This window comes from Pteropus medius, unplaced genomic scaffold (genome assembly GCF_902729225.1).
Source record: "Pteropus medius unplaced genomic scaffold, Ma_sr-lr_union100, whole genome shotgun sequence".
NCBI lineage: Eukaryota > Metazoa > Chordata > Mammalia > Chiroptera > Pteropodidae > Pteropus > Pteropus medius.
The window spans coordinates 15,867,000-15,884,789 of record NW_024342471.1 but is presented as its reverse complement, the minus strand read 5'-3'; the positions used below and the strand labels follow the sequence as shown (position 1 = coordinate 15,884,789).

At 46.5% G+C, this 17,790-nt stretch overlaps 1 protein-coding gene and 1 pseudogene across 2 annotated transcripts; both read left to right on the top strand.

The window, feature by feature from the left end:
• The first annotated feature begins 637 nt into the window (after nt 1-637).
• LOC120604129 (uncharacterized) lies at nt 638-756 on the top strand (annotated as a pseudogene).
• A 645-nt stretch (nt 757-1,401) lies between these two features.
• Nucleotides 1,402-16,674, top strand: TOMM34 (translocase of outer mitochondrial membrane 34). 2 transcript variants are annotated; one of them, XM_039864424.1, is made up of 7 exons: nt 1,402-1,671; nt 5,713-5,812; nt 6,570-6,722; nt 9,494-9,699; nt 12,510-12,657; nt 15,398-15,524; nt 15,775-16,674. In XM_039864424.1, the coding sequence occupies exons 1-7, from the start codon at nt 1,545-1,547 to the stop codon at nt 15,877-15,879; spliced, it is 966 nt and encodes a 321-aa protein (XP_039720358.1). In that variant the 5' UTR covers nt 1,402-1,544; the 3' UTR covers nt 15,880-16,674. The 2 variants fall into 2 exon arrangements, with proteins under 2 accessions (XP_039720358.1, XP_039720360.1); XM_039864426.1 differs by having other exon boundaries at nt 1,404-1,671; nt 9,530-9,699.
• Nucleotides 16,675-17,790: the final 1,116 nt, after the last annotated feature.

Below are 17,790 nucleotides of genomic sequence, written 5' to 3'. Positions count from 1 at the left end.
CAAGGAAAATTCAGACTTCTGAAAGCAAAGATGGAGGCTGTTGAGTAGATAGCCAGCAGTGTGTCTCATCTGGGTTCCCCACAACATTGGGTGTTCATTCTTCCGTCTTCTGTGGGGGCCGTGCTGGACTAAGGGAATTTAGATGGAACAGCTACTCAATCTTCAGAAAGTTTATAGTCTGATTGAGTTAAGAGTTTACACAAATAATTGTAACTAAATTCCTGGGGTCAGAGACCAGGTTTTTGTCAGCAAATCTTTATAAATGCATGTCGGGTGCCAGGTCCTATTAGGTCTTGGGGAGACAAAGATAAAGAAGACCTACTTCCTGCCTCTGAAGACCTCAGAGTCTTTGGGAAAAACTGTATACTGACAATCACAGACTGATACGTGCTAAATTAGGGATAAACCCCAAGGGCAATAGGAGCAGAGGAGGGATATAGTGGAAGGGGGAGAAGTAGTCAAGAAAAGCTTTCAGAGATGATGTTTGCATTGACTATAGGTCGAATTACCATAAGGCAAGCGAAAAGGTGTTTGGAAAAAAAAAATCCAGGGTAGGAGAGCGTTAAGCAAATACTAGGAAGCAAGAGAAACCACTTAACGTGTGATGGTAGCAACAAGCAATTTTAAAAAAAAGTGTGTCTGCAGCCATGCCACCCTGAACAAGCCCGATTCCGTCTGATCTGGAAAGCTATGCAGGGTTGGGCCTGTTTAGTACTTGGATGGGAGACCACCTAGGAAGACCAGGTGCTGTAGGCGTAAAAAATAAGGGATTGTAAACTGACGAGGTCCTTGCAATCTGTGAGGTCAACCAAGGGTTGCCTCTCCTAAAAAGACTATTAAGCAGGACATAAAGTCAGATGAGGCAGAAGACGAGCTGGTTTCCCTCAGTGAAGATCCTCCACCAATCTATCCGTATTCATTAATTAAGTCAATATCTATAGAACACTAGGTGCCAGTTAGTTTCCAGCCTCAGTGCCTTTGCATTTGCTATCCCTTTGTCTGGAACAGCATTCCCTAAATCTTTTCAGGTGTCTGCTCAATTATTAGTCCCTCCTAGATGCCTGTCCCCACCCCCACTCATCTAAAACGGTCCCCACGCGGTCCCTTTCTAATGCATTAGTGTTTTGTTTCCCTCATAGTGCTCATAAACATTATGAAATTATCCTCTTCCTTTGCTCATGAGTTAGTTCCTTGTCAGATTCCACTAGAATATAAGCGCCATGCGAGCAGAGGCCTGGCTTCTTTCACTGTTTCATCCATTGCGTTCCAGCACCCCGAGGTGCCCAGCGCAGCACCAAGGAGATAGCTTACGGGAACGTAAACGCCAAACTGAGCATGCGCTATGCACAGAGCGCCGGGCGCTACGGGCCACCGATTGGCGCAGGCCCCACCCCGTCCCAATCCGTCCCGCCCCTTCTCTGTCAAGTTAGCAGTCGGACCCGGGACTTAAAGCCTTTCCTTCCGCTCAGACGCCTTTCCGCAAGCAAGACTCTGTGGCGGGAACGGCGGCGCCCCGCTCCCGCGTTTGCCGGCCTGGCCCCGGGATGGCTCCCAAACTCTCAGACTCCGTGCAGGGGCTCCGCGCCGCCGGCAACCAGAGCTTCCGCAACGGCCAGTTCGGCGAGGCCGCCGCGCTCTACAGCCGTGCGCTGCAGCTGATGCAGGCGCAAGGTATGACCCTGGCCCCCCTCTTTTCACCTCCAAAGCTGCTTCTCTCTCCCGTCTCCCTCCACCCCATGTACCCAGACCTCGCGCTTTCCCTGCCTTCCTTGGGTTTCCTTTACAGGCGGCCGACTGTCCCACCAGGCCTTTCCACCACACTTCCCTCCCATTCCCAGCGTTGGCATTTTACGAGAAACTTCCTTGGCTCTTTCCTTTTTTTTTTTTTTAAATTGTAACATGGTTTTATTACTGGTTCTTTTTCACTTAATGACATACCAGAAACATGTCCACGTTAATAGATGTTTTATCACTTTTTTATGGTAAAAAATACTTATTAAATTTACCATCTTAATCATTTTTAAGTGTATAGTTGAGTAGGTATATTCACACTGTGTGCAGCAGATCTTTAGAACTTTATCTTGCCAAACTGAAACTGCATACCCACTGAATGCTAATTCTCCCCCTTCCCTCTAGCCTTTGGAATCCACCTTTCTACTTTCTATACCTATGATTTTGACTAGATACTTTAAATGAGTGAGATCATACAATATTTGTCTTTTATGACTGGCTTATTTCACTTGGCATAATGTCAAGGACATTATAATTCATGTCATAGCATGTGACAGGATTTCCTTTTTTAAGGCTGCATAATACTCCATTGCATGGTTATACCACTCTTTAAGTCCATTCATCGTTGATGGACATTTGAATTGCTTCCACCTCTTAGCTATTGTGAAGAATGCTGTGATGAACATGGCTGTGCAGATATCTTCAAGGTCCTGCTTTGAAATCTTTTGGATATATACTCAGAAGTGGGATAGCCGGATCATATAGTAGTTCTATTTTTAATTGGGGGGGGGGACCTCCATAGTTTTTTTCACAGTTGCTGTACCATCTTACATTCTCACCAACAGTGCTCAGTGGTTCCAACTTCTCAGCATCCTCACCAGCACTCATCTTCTGTTCTTTTGATAGTGGCCATCCTGATAGGTGTGAGCTACCTGCTTTTTAACTGTTCTGTTGGTCCCCATCCTGTTATTCATGCCTCATTCTAATCCTTGAGGATATAGCTCAACCCTCCTTCTCCTCAACGTCTTCAATTAAGTTAATATTTGTTGAGCACCTGTAGGTCCTGATTGTGTAACAAGACAGAAGGTCCTTTCTCTCAAGGATCACACATTCTTGTTTTTGATGAGGAGGAGTGTGGATGTTAAACTAGTAAACAAGACCTGTCCAATAATGATTAGGGTTATTGTAGGAGACAAATATGGTGATATGATAAAGGGTTGACTAGGGAGCTCCTTTAGAATGGGAGGTCAAGGACAACTTATTTGAAGAGGTGACATTTGAGGTGATGTCTGAATGATGAGAGGTAGCCAGGCGCACAGAGTTTTGTGAGCTGAGCATTCCATGTGGAGGGAACTGTAATTACAGGCATACCTCGTTTTATTGCACTTCTCATGCTTCATGTGTGTTGTATTTTTTTACAAATGGAAGACAAGACTCTCCACCAACAAAAAGATAACTACTTGCTTTATTGCAGTGGTCTGGAATCGAACTCTCAATATCTCTGAGGTATGCCTGTAGAAAGGCACCCAGATGGACTAAGCATGGTGTGTTCCAGGAGCCAAAGCATAGTGCGCCAGTGGAGGGAGTAATAAGATTTGAGGTCAGTTAGACACGCAGAACCTTATTGTGTAGACATTTTACACAGGAGACCATGGTGAGAAGTTTGGGTCTTGTTCCCTGATGGGAAGCTACTGGAGAGTTTTAAGTAGAGAAGTAGCATATTCTCATGAGTTCTTCCAGCCTCCAGCTCATTTCAACCAACCACAGCCCTTTCCCTAAAACCTCTTCTCCAAACTGTTTTAGCCCTCACTGGAATCCCTTCTCTGTAGTACCTATTTCCCTTTGTCTTCCTTCTTTTTCTCATGGCTAGTATTTGTCAAGTGTTTTCCCATGTGCTAGCCATTGTCCCTTTTTATCTTCATACTAACCTGTGCCTAAGACACTTGATAGGTGAGGAGTCCAGAAGGGTTAAGTTGCCTACCCCAGGGTTACATAATGAAGACATTTTATAGGCAGGATTTGAATATGAGTCTGTGTCCCAAGTCCAAGTTTGTAATCATTTTGCTAGACTTCTCCCCCAATCCTCTCTGAATTGCTTCCTTTTTTTTGTTTGGACTTTTGCAGTTTCAAGCCACTCTTGCTTCATTTTTTTTCCCCTAGAACACTCCACCTGCTCATCTCAGCCTCACTTGAAGTCACTGAGGAATTTGAGATACTGATATTTCTGCCTTTTTTTTTTTTCATCCTGCCCCAGCTAGCTTGGAAAAGCTTGTGCTTTTGTAGAGGTTTATTCTGGGTCCCTAGAAGAGCTGGCCTGGTGTCTAGATTTAGGAGGGGATGAGAGTTGGATTGTCATCGTTCTTTAGATACTACGTGGGCAAGTCCCTTTATTTCTCTGATCAGTTTTCCTGATCTTGAAGGACAGTACTTGGATAGGAGACCACCTAGGAAGACCAGGTGCTGTAGGCGTAAAAAATAAGAAATAAGGGATTGTAAGCTGACAAGGTCTTGTCAATATGTGAGGTCAACCAAAAAGATTACCTCGCCTAAAAAAAAAGAAAAAAGAAAAAAAAGGAGAGCCGGACGCGACGTAACATAGTAAACCCTTCCAGCAAGTCTGTGAAATGATAGTGTCATGTGATAGGTGAGCACATGCGATCAGAGGGATTGAGTGACTTGTGCAGGATCACAAGCTGGATTGTGGGTTGGTTTGTCCTTTGTACCGTACTGGCGACTGCTGCTTCTGAGCACCCATTCTCCGGGGACTTGAGATGGATTACAAGTTTCGAGTACTTGTACTTGTTCCTTAAGGGCAAGGATATATTTTACTTGTCTCTATACTGTGCTGTCTCATTCAGGGCCTGACAAAATAAGAAGAAAAAAAAAAAGTTATTGTTTGTTGTTGTTGGTATCGAATGAAAGATGTGGTAACCTGATACTTAGTGAAAAAGGCAAGTTGCAGAAGGATAGGCGATAAGGTGTCACCTAGGAAAAGCTTTAAAAGATAGAAAATGATATCTTACCTGTGAATACATATATAATAAAGGTGGACAAACATGCATGAGAATGTTACCTACCAGCCTCAGGATTGTGCTGACATCTGGGAATCTGGAGATGGAGCACAGGGAACAGGATGAGGATGAGTGGAGCTTTGGCCATATCAAAAATGAAAAAGATTGGAAACAGAATGTTTGCTAAGCCTAGCGATGGATAGCGAATATCTGTTTTCTGTATGTTTCACACTTTTTAAAAGAGCTTGTTTGCAGTTACTTAGGGTATATACCTGGGAGTAGACTTACTGGGTCAACCTTGATAGTTTCCTTTTTTTTTTTTCCTTTAATTATGGCCCTTGCCAGTGGGTATGCAGTGGTTGAAAAATTATTTTTAAAAATGAAAATCATCATGGCCACTTGAGCTTCTGAGATCACTGAGAGTGAAGACTGCCTTTAGAGAAATGTCTGATAATTCTCCTCCCCGTTGGGGAGCTGGAGTCCTTCCCCTCATTAAGTTCTCCACAGTCCCGCCACACCCAGGGGACTTTTCCCCGGCAAAGTCCTCTCTGATTTAACTGGGTAGAATCAATCTCTGTTGTCTGTGTCCCCACAACACTCATTCATTCCCTTTATCATACTTTTTAAATTGAGTTTACATGCTTTTTGTAATAAAATGAATGCACACATCTACCCCTAAATAGTTATAGCATGGATTTCTTCTAGGCAGAAGCCAGCTATTTCATGTTTATCTTTTGCCTGATGCCAAATTTAGTGGTAGAGTGAGAGAATAAGAAGATGCTTGGTGTTCTCACTCCCTTGTACTAATGACAAACTTGCCAGCCCATTGGACCATCAAGCCTGATCAGGTTATAGTCATCTCTGCTACCTTTTACCAAAGCCGAGAGCTCAGAACGTGAATGCACCCAGGACCCCAAGGCATCCATTTCCCAGCCTGCTAATCTCATGCTTTCTGCTTCCACCTGGGCAGGTTCTTCGGACCTCGAAGAAGAAAGTGTTCTCTACTCCAACCGAGCAGCATGCTACTTGAAGGATGGAAACTGCAGAGACTGCATCAAAGATTGCACTTCGTAAGTAGTCAGGGTAACTTCGGGGTGCCTTCGGGGCTCGGAAGAGGAGCCTGGGTATACTTCTTCAAGCCAGTCCGATGCTGCCTTCTTTCGTCATTGCTAAACTAGCACACATACCTTAATGTGTTCTCAGATCTGATATCCTGTGACATTGCCTTAGAATCATTGCCCTGGTAGTAGATGGGAGAAGGGAAGAGAGGTGAGCATGCTCGTGGAACCTGTGCTGAGTTGATTTGTACCAGGCCCTGTGCTAGGTTTCTTTCTCGCAGTCCTCGTGACCACTGTGTAGGAGAAGATTTCCATCCTTCCCAGGCTAAAATTGGGTTGCAGAGGATTGAGGTGATGAGATGATTTGCCTGGGGTCATATAGTTAGTGGCGGAGGTGGACTTCAAACACCACTCCATCTGACGCCAGAGCCTGTTCGTTACTTCCACTGGGCCACAACTCTGCAGAAACACAAAGAGGCATAAAGCTACAAGGCACTCGTTCTTAGTTCGGCGGGGATTGCAGTATGAATGAACATTGATGCACATGCACACAAATTTCATAATATTAGTGGTTCTCTGCCCTCTTCCCTTTCTTTACTCAGTCTAAGTTGAAAAGTCCCTCTTTTAAGGTTTGACGTTTTCAATAGTGTCTCTCTCCTGGAAGTGACCTCCTATATACTGCATGCAGTAGCTGACCCTGCCTGGAAGGAGCTGCGGGGGAAGCCCTGGTAGCTTAGCAGCCAGATGACATTTCTGCCTTCTGCTCTAGCGCGCTGGCCTTAGTTCCCTTCAGCATGAAACCCTTACTGCGACGAGCATCAGCCTACGAGGCTCTGGAGAAGTATCCCCTGGCCTACGTTGACTACAAGACCGTGCTGCAGATTGATGACAGTGTAAAGGCAGCCTTGGAAGGCATCAACAGGTGAGCCTGAGATTTTTTGTTTTGTTTTTCGTTGCCTAGGTGCTCAAATTCATTCATACAGTAGTAGTTTATTGAGCTCTGTTGAAGGTATTGTGCCAGGTTCAGTAGGAATGCTGAAATAAAGAGATGCAGACTCCACTTGCTCCCAAGAGCTACCTAGAGTGGGGAAAGTAGGACCCAAGCACAAGCTGCTGGTAAACGAGGCTGTAGGGATTTTGTTTGAGGACATGGGTCAGGGTATTCTGCTACAACCCTTTCACGAGGCCCCTTGCGTAAAGTTTCTTTCTGGTGTTCTGGGCAGTTGTTTGTTTTTATCGGAGGAATTCCCTCATTTGTGTAACTGATCATATTTCCTTTCCCTCTTTGCGTGGGCTGCGAGAAAGCCAAACACCACACTAATAGCAAACCCTCAATAGGACTTCATGATATGTGTTTAGTGCATTTCCAGCTTGACATGTTTTTACTCCTTTTAGTTTCTATCATTCAATAAAATTTGCCACTTAGGCGCGACTTTGCACCAGGGCCTGGGCTGCTGCCTGAGACATACCTCTTCCTGCCCTGACAGAGCTCCTGGTCTCTTGGAGAACACTGGTCCTTAATGGGCAAGCACACAACAAGGGATGAGTGCTGGGTGGGAGGCAGCACACAGGGCTGTAGGGGCAGAAAGGAGGCACCTAACCAGCTAGGAGGAGGCGAGAGAGGGCTTCCAGAGTTGGTGAACTGAGAGATCTGGAGCCAGAGACCAGCCAGGGGAACGGGTGCAAGAGTGAGCAAGCATGATGTATTACAGAAATTGTGAGAAGTCCATTTCACATGATGCTGTAGGTGAGGAGTTCAGCCCAGGAGAAGTGGGGAGGCCAGATCACACAGGGCCTGGCGTTCAGGGGCTTGGGCTTAACCTGAGCACAGTGTTAAGACCCATCGCAGAAGGGTCTTAAGCAGGCGGGCAGCATGAGCAGATTTGAGAGAAAAGTTTACTGGCTGCCGGGCTGAAGAGAACAGAGTAGGAAGGAGGCATGCAGTAACCCGGAAGGGTGGTGGGGAGAGTGGGAAGAGAACAGTGGGACCCGTTAAAGGGACATTTACGTACTATCCCAACAAGTTTTGGTGGTTGGGTGGTGAGAAGCGGAGAAGAGAAGAGGTATCCCAGTGGCTGACATGTTGAGTCTGAGGCGACTATGAGACTTGAGACTAGAAACGTACGGAAGACAGTGGGTATTTACATGGGTTCGGGGCAAAGGAGAAAGATAGGTCAAGTATACACATTTGAAGGTCGTTGGCATAGAAGTGGGTTGAGGTTTTGGGAGAAAAGAAGAATACCACAGCAGGCGTGTAGGAGGGAAAGGATGGAGCTCCGAGAAGTTCCGACATTTGAGGGACTTAGAGAGGAACAGCAGCCAGAGCAGGAGGAGGAAACTTGAAGTACTTGGTGTCACAAGGGAAGGAGTGTTTCCAGAAGGACGAGGATTCATAGATGTTCCAGTGAGCTTAAGTAGACGAAGGGTTCAGCAATGAAGTTCCTGACAATTCCGATGGAAGTGGTTCAGTGGAGTCAGGAGCCAGATGGCAGTGGGTTCAAGAAGTCTGGCCATGGGGACGCAGAGGAGTGTAGCTGCAATGACAGAGGGATGTCCAGGAGGGTTTTGTTAAGTGAAGGAGAGTTAAATGCTGATAGTTGGAGCCAGCAGAGAGAAATAATGAAGATGTAGGAGAGGGGGATGCTGGTTGTGTGGTTCCTAGGAGAGGCATGAGGAGATGGGGTCCAGAGCGTAGGTGGAGGGATTGGCCTGGTCAGCTCTTCTGTTGTGACAAGAGAGAAATAGGAAGGCTTGGGCACCCTTGCAGGCAGGTCTGTATTTGGAGTACGAGGAAGTTTTCTCTGAAAAAGAAAGAGGGTTAAGGAGCAGAGCTGAGGAGGGTAAGAGATTTGAAATAGCTGGGCCAATCAGAAAAACAGCTCTGAGGGTGTAGTCAAGAGACTATGAATTTATAGTGATGTCATTCTGTGTTTTCATTCTAGTGTCATAGGAACATGGTTGTAAAAGCAGAATAAGTACAGAGTTGGTGTTATTCACTCATTTAGCACATACTTATTGGACTCTGATGGGTGCCAGGTAACGACGTGCTGAGTGCTGGAGATCATAACAAAATGAAGATGGTCACTGAGCAGCCTTTTAAGCAAGTTAAACAACCTAGAAAGTGGGAACGGGGACTGGGAGGTGGAAGAGATTGTTCTGGGTAGAGGACAAAGCACGTGCAAAGGCTTGAACCAAAGGATCGAGAGAATGTGGCACCTGATGAAGATGGAGCCGTAGGAGGGGACCAGATCTCAAACCGCATTAACTTAGGGAAATGGGAACCACTGAAGGATTTTCAAATTTGAGAATGATGTAAGATTTGCATTTTTTAAAACTCACATTAATCCAGTGTGGGGTGCTTGCATGGCCTTGTAATAGATCCGTTAATATAAAACATATTATATTAAGGGTCCTTTCTTGGGGAATGTGTGGTCCTTTGGGAATAAGGTAAGGTTTAAGTACCCTTAACAAGCAACAGGTCATCACTTTGAAGTTAACATAGTGTGACCAAGCGAGGGCCAGGCAGGGAGGGAGTATCGTGGTAGCCAATCTGAGAAGACTTACGGGGGGATAAGTCTGTTCCTTTCCTGCTGAATGTCAGGAGGATCTAAAGAGATGGTTCAGATCGGGGGGATGACACAGGCTCTCATACACCTCTGTTCAGTTTGTGAGAGGAGGCGCATCTCGACCCAGCTGGAAGCCTCCGGGTTATCCTGCCTGCTTTTCCAGGATGACCGGAGCCCTCATGGACTCACTTGGGCCTGAGTGGCGCCTGAAGCTGCCCTCGATCCCCTTGGTACCTGTTTCAGCTCAGAAGAGGTGGGATTCCTTGCCTCCGGAAAACCGTAAAGAGAAAGCTAAAAGCAAATCCAAAGAAACCACAACTGCAAAGAACAAAGGTGAGCTGTGACCTCCTGCTCAGTGTTGCAATCTCCCCATAGCCACTTTCTTTAGAGTAATCCTATAAAAATTGGCCTTGTTTAAGCTGAGTTATAAAAATAGTCTTCAAGCAAGAGTCTTAACCTCCCAGAGACTCTCTCCTCAACTCTACAGTGGGGGTGGTGAGAAAACCCCACAGCTGTGAGGACTAAGTGACATAAGGCACGTTGAACGCTCAGCCTGGCACATGGGTATACGGTGATAGTTCCCTTCGCATTTCTGGCAGCATGTGGGATGTATCATTTCAGACGTTTTAGTTACAAGAATAGAAAACTCATCCTGGTAAAAATAATAAAGAGATTCTATTGACTCATGTAATTGAAAAGTACAGAGTTCGGGTTCAGGCAAGGTTTGATCCAGCAGCTCCCCACATTATCAGGCTCCGACTCCGTCTCTGTACTTCTCTCAGCTCTCTTCTCTGGCACGTGTCAGCTTTGCCTTGAGCAGTCTTTCCTCCTGGCAGTAAAACAGCTATAACAGTTGTTTTACTGTTAATAGCCTCACATCCATATCCATCCTTCATGACCCCGAGGAAGAGAAAAACTGTCTGAGAGGATTTCTTTTCCCCAAATCCCTAACCCACATATTTTCTCAATTTATTCTGACCTCTTTAGTCATAGGCCATTCCCTGAACTAGTCTCTGTGACCAGGGGCTGAGATTTTGTGATTAGTTCAGCCCAAAGCCACTTGCATCACTTTCACAACTAGAGGGTGATGCTTCCCTAGGAACACACACACTGTACGAGTCCTTAGAGGAAGAGAAATGAGGGAAAGGAGATCGAAGCCAGGTAGCCCTACACGGGAGACTGTCCACCTCGACTGTGTGAAACAGGCCGTTCTTCAGGCGGGGGCTCACTGGACGCCCTTACAATGCTCCAGGAAAATTAGTCCAGCCCCGCAAGCTGGGCGCTGAGGACAGGCAGTACAGAAGGGGGCCGGGCCGGAGCCTTGCCGCGGGTGCTGGGGGAGGACAGGAGTTACTCCTGTTCCCAAGGGGAAACCTCTCTGGCCACGGGTAGCATTCACTCTGGTTTGTGGGAGCCTGGTAAGTGTTCCCCACTCTTTCCCAGAATGAAAATGTGGGGTGCTAATGAACAAGGTAGCTTCAGTGCACCTACCATTCATTTCATTCTTTCAGAGTCACTAAGCCATATGTGTGACACAGACAGATTGGGCTGTCTTGGCCCTCAGGAAGCTCTTGGTCCAATGAGATACTGAGACACATAAACAGCATTTTAAAACACAGGAGGAAGGACAGTGCTTTAGAGTCTTCGGTGTTTGGGGAGTTCAGAATAGGAATTGACGTGACTGGGCTTAGGGGAGTCAGGGAAAGGCTCACAGAGGAGGTGACATGTCGAGCAGGGCCTTAAAGTGTGAGTTCTTCAGACGGGAGAGGGAGAAGGCACGGGAATTCTTGGCAGAGGCACTGGGGAGAGTTAGAGAGCGAACGCATGGAGGCTGCTGGTGAACAGCGGGCGTAAGCATGACAGCAGCGTGTGGCGTGTTGCAGAGCCGGGGTAAAGCTGAAGCTGTGTGTACCTTGCAACCCTCTGGCTCTGCTTTTAGAGAAACTCATGCCCACGTGCACCAGGAGACACGTATGAGAATATTCTTAGCAGAATGTTTATAATAGCAAAAAACAAAATGAAAAATCATAAAGGTCTCCATAAATAGAAGAATGGAAAAATCAGTTGTATTGCAGCAGTGAGAATGAATGAACTACAGGTGTATGCATCGACACGGATCAATCTCAGGAATATGATTTTGCAGGGAAAAAAAAAAACCAAGTCATAGAAGAATACATAGAATGATGTATTTCTTTACATGAAGTTCAAAAACAAAGTAAATAACAAACGGTTTATAGATACCACAGTGTATAAACTACCAAAAACAAAAAAAAGAAGGATGTACAGAATGGGGATTATGGTATCCTCCTGCGGTAGATTGGTTTGGGGAGGGGCCCACAGAGCTTTAAAGGCCCCAGGAACTGTTCTGTCTCTTAAGGTGAGGGATGAGTTGAAGGGTGCTGGTTTTACTTCTAGAGCCTTACCCTTATCATAAATATTTAGTATTTTATAAAGATAGTTTTTAAAAATTAAAAAAGCAGGTGATATGGGAGCCGGGGCTGGAACAAGAGCCGCTTGAATTTCACCTGTCTCCTTGAACACTGGGGCAGAGCTGCCTGTGTTAAGTGAGGGGGATACCCACAAGCTCAGACCGAAATAGCGATGAGGAGCAGCAGACTCTTCTGCTTTTTCCTGAGAGCCCGGGAGCAACACCTTCTGTACCAAGCGCTTGTTAATTTAAATACTACTAATTCTCCTGCTTACAGTTCATAGGGAGTTCTGCACTTTCTGCACTTTGTCGTGTCTTCTCAGATTTCATCCTGACAACAGCCTTGTGTAGAGTAGGTGTTGCCCCCACTGTATTGGTTAGGAAATTGAGGTCCCACAGAGGAGGTAGGTCACACAAGGTCTTCCGGCTGCTAAGTGGCAAGGCCAGGGTTGGAACTCAGATTGTTTTTTATCATGTGTATGTTATGTGCATATATGTTTATACCAGGACGCCCCAAGCTCTTCTGAATGAAAAACTTTCCAGAAGCCATTAATTGGGGGACTCATTGATTAAGAATGATGCTTTCAAACAGCGTAGGAAACCTCTGGGGAGAGAGGGTTGTAGATGACTTAGATGAGACAGTGCCAAAGAGGCCTTGTCGATCTCTGTCAGGCACCTGCTCCATGGTTTTTTCCTCTTCTGAATTTGCATCTAGTGCCTTCTGCTGGGGATGTGGAGAGAGCCAGAGTTCTGAAGGAAGAAGGCAATGAGCTTGTAAAGAAGGGAAACCATAAGAAAGCTATTGAGAAGTACAGTGAAAGCCTCTCGTTTAGTAACCTGGAATCCGCCACGTACAGCAACAGGTACCTTCCCCGCAGCTGCTGGGGGATTTCAGGGCATGGGATATTCCGCCCTATAGTCTTCTCTTGAACTGTGGTGGGCTCTTCATCCCTGGCATTGAGTCAATATGCTGCAGCTCAGCACATGCATTCACACTCGTTTCGGTCACCACGTGCAGGCATTGCAAGCAGTGTGCTTGCTACACAGACACAACCTCAACACCAGTCTCATAGCTTCTCCGTATTTTTCTGCTCCTACCCATGGCTTCTCGAAGACCCTCCTGTTAGAAATTTTGGCACTCTGTCTGAGAGCACAGGGCTGAACCCAGGGTATGGAGTAATTATCGCCTGGCCTGGGAACAAGAGAGATGGGTCCAGTCCAGATCAGACTCGTGGTGCTGTAGTAGGCCCTGCGCCATGAGCTGCTGACGGTGATCAGCAATTCCACTGACAGGACCTGGGAGCAAAGGCCCCATCCCTTTATTGTGTAGGAGTCACTGCTCTGGAAGAAAGCTCAGAGGCATTGATAATAAGTGGTCTTCCTGTTTCAAAGTTAAGAGGCTCAGAGGAGGAAGGGCTTTGCCTCAGCTCACCCATCCAGTAAATGATGGAGACAGAACCTGGGACCTGGCTCCAATAAGATCTGTTAGTTTCACTATCAGAAGCTTGAAACATTTAGCGAGGGACCATACCTGATCCAAACATTTCTTATAAAACATTTCCTATAAATGTTATAAATCTGTTTCTCCCTCCTTACCAACAGAAACCTTGGATCTACTATAGGCTCACCTATTCCGTAATCTAAAACTCTTGGGATGAAATGTTTCAGATTTTAGTAAGGCGATATGGTCCATATACTAATCACATAACATTTAGGGTCTGAGGCAGCTTGCCGAAGTTCATTGTTAGCATTTCTGCAGTGAAGCTTAAGGAAATTCCTCATTCACATGGGTGGAATAGAAAAAGCCTAGCCTCGTGTCAGTTTGGGTCAGGGTTTACTGCCTAGTGAGTCGGAAAGGGAACTCATTTTAAAGCTTAAGTATTGGGCCCATGGTTTTACTGGCTGGGTGGATCAGGGTGCCTCAGTCTGCCAGGCTAACCTGAAAAAGAGGGCTGCAGCCTATTTGTTCCATGTTTGCACAGCTTCATCTTCTAAATATCCTCTTTCTCTGGGCTCTGGCCTTGCTGACCTCATGCTGCTGGAGACCTCTGTTAACCCATTTTCCTGGATATTTACCACATTTTGAGACAATGTTTAAATACATGCAGAAGTGTCTGTGACACACTGTTTTAATTACTGTTGCTTTATAATATCTCATAGGGCTGCTCTTTTTCTTGTCCTTAATCAGAGCACCCCTAGCCGTTTTCCTATGTTTGTTCTTCCAGCTAAACCTTAGTATCATTTTGACAAATTCCAAAAAGTATCTTGTTGGGCTTTTGATTGTGGTTACATTGAATTTATAAATTTAACTTGAAGAATTGATAATTTTACACAAAACTGAATTTTCCACCCTTTGTGGCTAAAATTATACCACATCCTAGATGCCATTAGAATGCTCCCACTAGTGCACGTGCATCTGTGCAGACCAGGATGTCATCTTCCGCTTCAGTTCTCTGTTAATAGCCAAGTGGACATCACCACCCGGGTCCCTGCCACCTACAGCTTGCCTGGCCCCGGATGGACCTTGAGACTCTCATTTGGTACAACAATTCTCCAAGTTAGGTCATGGTCCTATTTTACCTATGAGAAAACAGGTTCAGAAAGAATTAATGAGCACAAAGGAAGACAACTCACACGTGGTAGAGCTGTGATCAAAGCCAGGTCTTTGTGGCTACAAAGCTTGGGTTCCTTTTCATTCACTCATGTTGTCACCCAGACTTCTTTGTAATCAAAAATAAATTATGGTAGAGGCAACTGACTACTCTGCACCCATTCAGAAATGGTGGAGCGGAATGGAAAGACTTAATAATTGAGCTCCAAGACATCTGTTTTTAAGTGACTGTCTTTGGAGAAAAGAATTAGAATTGAGTGAGGTGGAGATACATACATACTTTTTTTCCCCATAGATGCAGAATGTTTGGTTGTATGGCTGTACCTGACTTACTGTTTTTTCCCCAACATTTTATTATGAAAAACTTCAAAATATCAGTTGAAAGAATTGTACACCCATATACCTACCATCTAAAATCATTAACATTGTTATATCTGCTTATTACTATTTAGTGATCGGTCGATCTTACTTTTGTCGCATTTCAGAGTAATGCAGACACCTTTACATTTCACCCCTAGCATGTCAGCATGCATATCGTGAGAATCCAGTATTTGTTTTTTCTTAAGGCTAATTTTTTAATCTGTCAGGAGGAAGATTCAGGAAGCCTTTTCTTTGCTTGAAAGAGCATAGTATGGGAGCGCAAAGTAGACAAAAGGATAGAACTATGTGCGGATAGAACTAACAGAGTCTGGTTCTCCAAGGCTGCTATTCCTGCCCTCCCCTTGGCATAGTCCCCAGTGTTCTGAGCTCCAGATCTCTGGGTCGAGTCCCCAGTCTGCCCCTCAGTAGTGGCGGTCCCTCGATCAAGCCACTTCACCCCTGAGCCAGCGCTTTCACTTGTGACTATGGGCTAGGGTGGTTGTGAGGATTGAAAATGGAAAGCAAGCAGCAGAGTAGGTATTTGCGAATCAGGATCCTTTCTCAAACTACCTCCTGGCTCTGGGTGGCCCCTAAGAGTGACTGGAACCTCTGGAATGGTCTTTCCCTGTCAGAGCGCTTTGCTATTTGGTCCTGAAGCAGTACAAGGAAGCAGTGAAGGACTGCACAGAAGCCCTCAAGCTGGATGGGAAGAACGTGAAGGCATTTTACAGACGGGCTCAAGCCTACAAGGCACTCAAGGTAAAAAGATCCCAACCAAAAGGTACCAGCTAAGCTACAGACTTTTGTGCCTGTGGTGGTACGTCCACAGCATAGTCAGGGTGAGGTGGTATCTGCCATACCCTGGTGTCATCTGGGGGCCCAGGGTAGCTCAGTCAGGGCAGGCTTACATGCTAGGGTTTGAAAACCCTCTGCTGTCTCAGCAACTGTCCCCACCTTTACTTGGTCTCACCTCATGGCACCTTCCTCACGCCCTTTTCTCTTCTATTAGGACTATAAATCCAGCTTTGCAGACATCAGCTCCCTCCTGCAAATTGAACCCAGGAACGGCCCTGCACAGAAGTTGAAGCAGGAAGTTAACCAGAAGTTAAACTAAAAACCCGAAAGGGTGGCAGGAAACCTCTGCCAGACGACCTTCCTCTGTGCCTGCTCCTGGGACCCCAGATGCCCCAGACTGAGCTCGACGTACCCTCCTCTGCCCCTCAGAGGTGACTGCCTCCCACCCCTTAAGAGGCTTTGTTTGTTCAGAGTAAGCGCAGTGCAGCCAAAACCAGACATTGTTTGCAGGAAAGGTCCCCTGCTAGAGCCGAAGCCCCGTCCTCCATGCCGTCTCTCGGACAGCTAGTGGATCACACACACAGGCAGGCTCAAGACAGTGTCGCTCTTCGAGCTTCACCAGACTCCTCACTGTCGTTCATCTGAGCAAACCAAGCTGGGGGTGGGAGCAGGTGGGCCACAGGACGAGAACACCCTGGCCCACCTACACCCAAAGCAGCCTGTTGAGCTGGTTCTCCAGGGCTGCCATCCCTGCCCTGTCCTTGGCATAGTCCCTGTGTTTTGAGCTCCGGCCCCTTTTGGCCAGCCCCGCTTTGGGATGCAGAACCCTGACCCTGGATGGCTTTGTCTGGCTCTGTGCTGCCTCCTGCGTGGATGTTGGGGCCTAACCTGTTTCAAGAGCCCAGAGGTGTGGCCACTCCTCCTGAAGCTGGGGTGGGGAGAAAGGTTGCCTTGAAGTCAGTGTCCTTCTGTTCTGGGCAGGGACTTGCCTTTTGACCCCAACAGTGGCCCCTTCCAGGCTTCTTAGGTTTTTTGTTACACAAAGTTAATTTGAACTGAACTGACTCCAATATTGTTCATTGTGTTTGATTGCATTAAACATCTTCTACATAAATGTGCTTTCGTTTATGCTTTTTCAGCTTTGTGCTTGGAATTTTGCAGCAACAATAGCTGCTGCTTTTTGAGCACTCATCTATTGAACAAATTTACTGAAATGTCTGCTTGGGCCAGGCCCTATGTACAGTACTGGGGAAACAGTGAATGAACAGACGTGGTCCTTGCTCAGAGGGCTGACAAGACGTGAATCAGGTAATCCCAGGAACAAGTATAAAACTGCAGTTGGCGGCAGTGTTTTAAGGAGTCGTCACACAGTGCTTTGCCTACCTGGGGAGATGTGACCCCATGAAGGGAAAGGGGTCCCTGAGGACAAAGTCTGAACTGAGCTCTAACATGAGAGTTCAGCTGGCAAAGAGGGGAGGGAAAAGGCCCGAGTTGGGAAGACGGGGTGTGCACAGGGACCAGAAAGTGCCACTCCAGTCCACGAAACCTGGTGGATGAGGCTGGAGAATGCTTTAGGGTCCAGCCAAACCTAAGGGCTGCCTCCCCTTCCTGGGCTGTGTCCGAGTTCAGTTCTTTCCCCTTCATGGAGAAGTTTGATGACTAAAGCATCACATAGTGCTGAGCGGCACTCAGCTGTTGGCACGGCGCTTCCTGCCTCTGTGAAGGAGTCTGCTGAGCAATCAGACCTCTAAGCTGAAGCGTGTTTTAAAGAGTCCACAAACTCATAGGCGTAGCTAGGGGACCATTTCAAAGTGGGAAGCTGTACCCGCTCTTTCGCTCCCTCTTAAGCAGGCATGGCTCTTACCCAATTTGAGGCAGATTTAGCAGACATCCAGTCACCACTTTCTTCTCAAGGTCTAGAAGGCAAGTATCTTGACTAATGAAAACATAGGCCAGCACATCCTAAGACTCTTCTCTCCCTATAGGGGAGGAAAATCATGACCCAGGAAGGCACCCTGAAGTATTTCTACAAGGATTCCCTATGGCACATAAGCCCTCAGCCCAGAGCGTCGCTGGTTCCTGGGTGTTTGCCTGCACGGCGGGGTGCTTAAGCCAGGCGTCCGGCTATGGGCACCAGTAGCTTCAGTTCGTTTGGTGGGTGGTAACTGCTTTTTGGGGGCCATCACAGGTAGTCCTCCGTTGCCAACAGTTCTGTGCTGTTGTCCCCACA

Excerpts from the sequence above, each read along its gene's own strand:
- TOMM34 (XM_039864424.1), top strand. The coding sequence starts at position 1,545 with ATGGCTCCCAAACTCTCAGACTCCGTGCAGGGGCTCCGCGCCGCCGGC. Across the intron at positions 1,672-5,712 it reads GCAGCTGATGCAGGCGCAAG|GTTCTTCGGACCTCGAAGAA; the intron begins GTATGACCCTGG and ends CCACCTGGGCAG. Across the intron at positions 12,658-15,397 it reads TCCGCCACGTACAGCAACAG|AGCGCTTTGCTATTTGGTCC; the intron begins GTACCTTCCCCG and ends TTTCCCTGTCAG.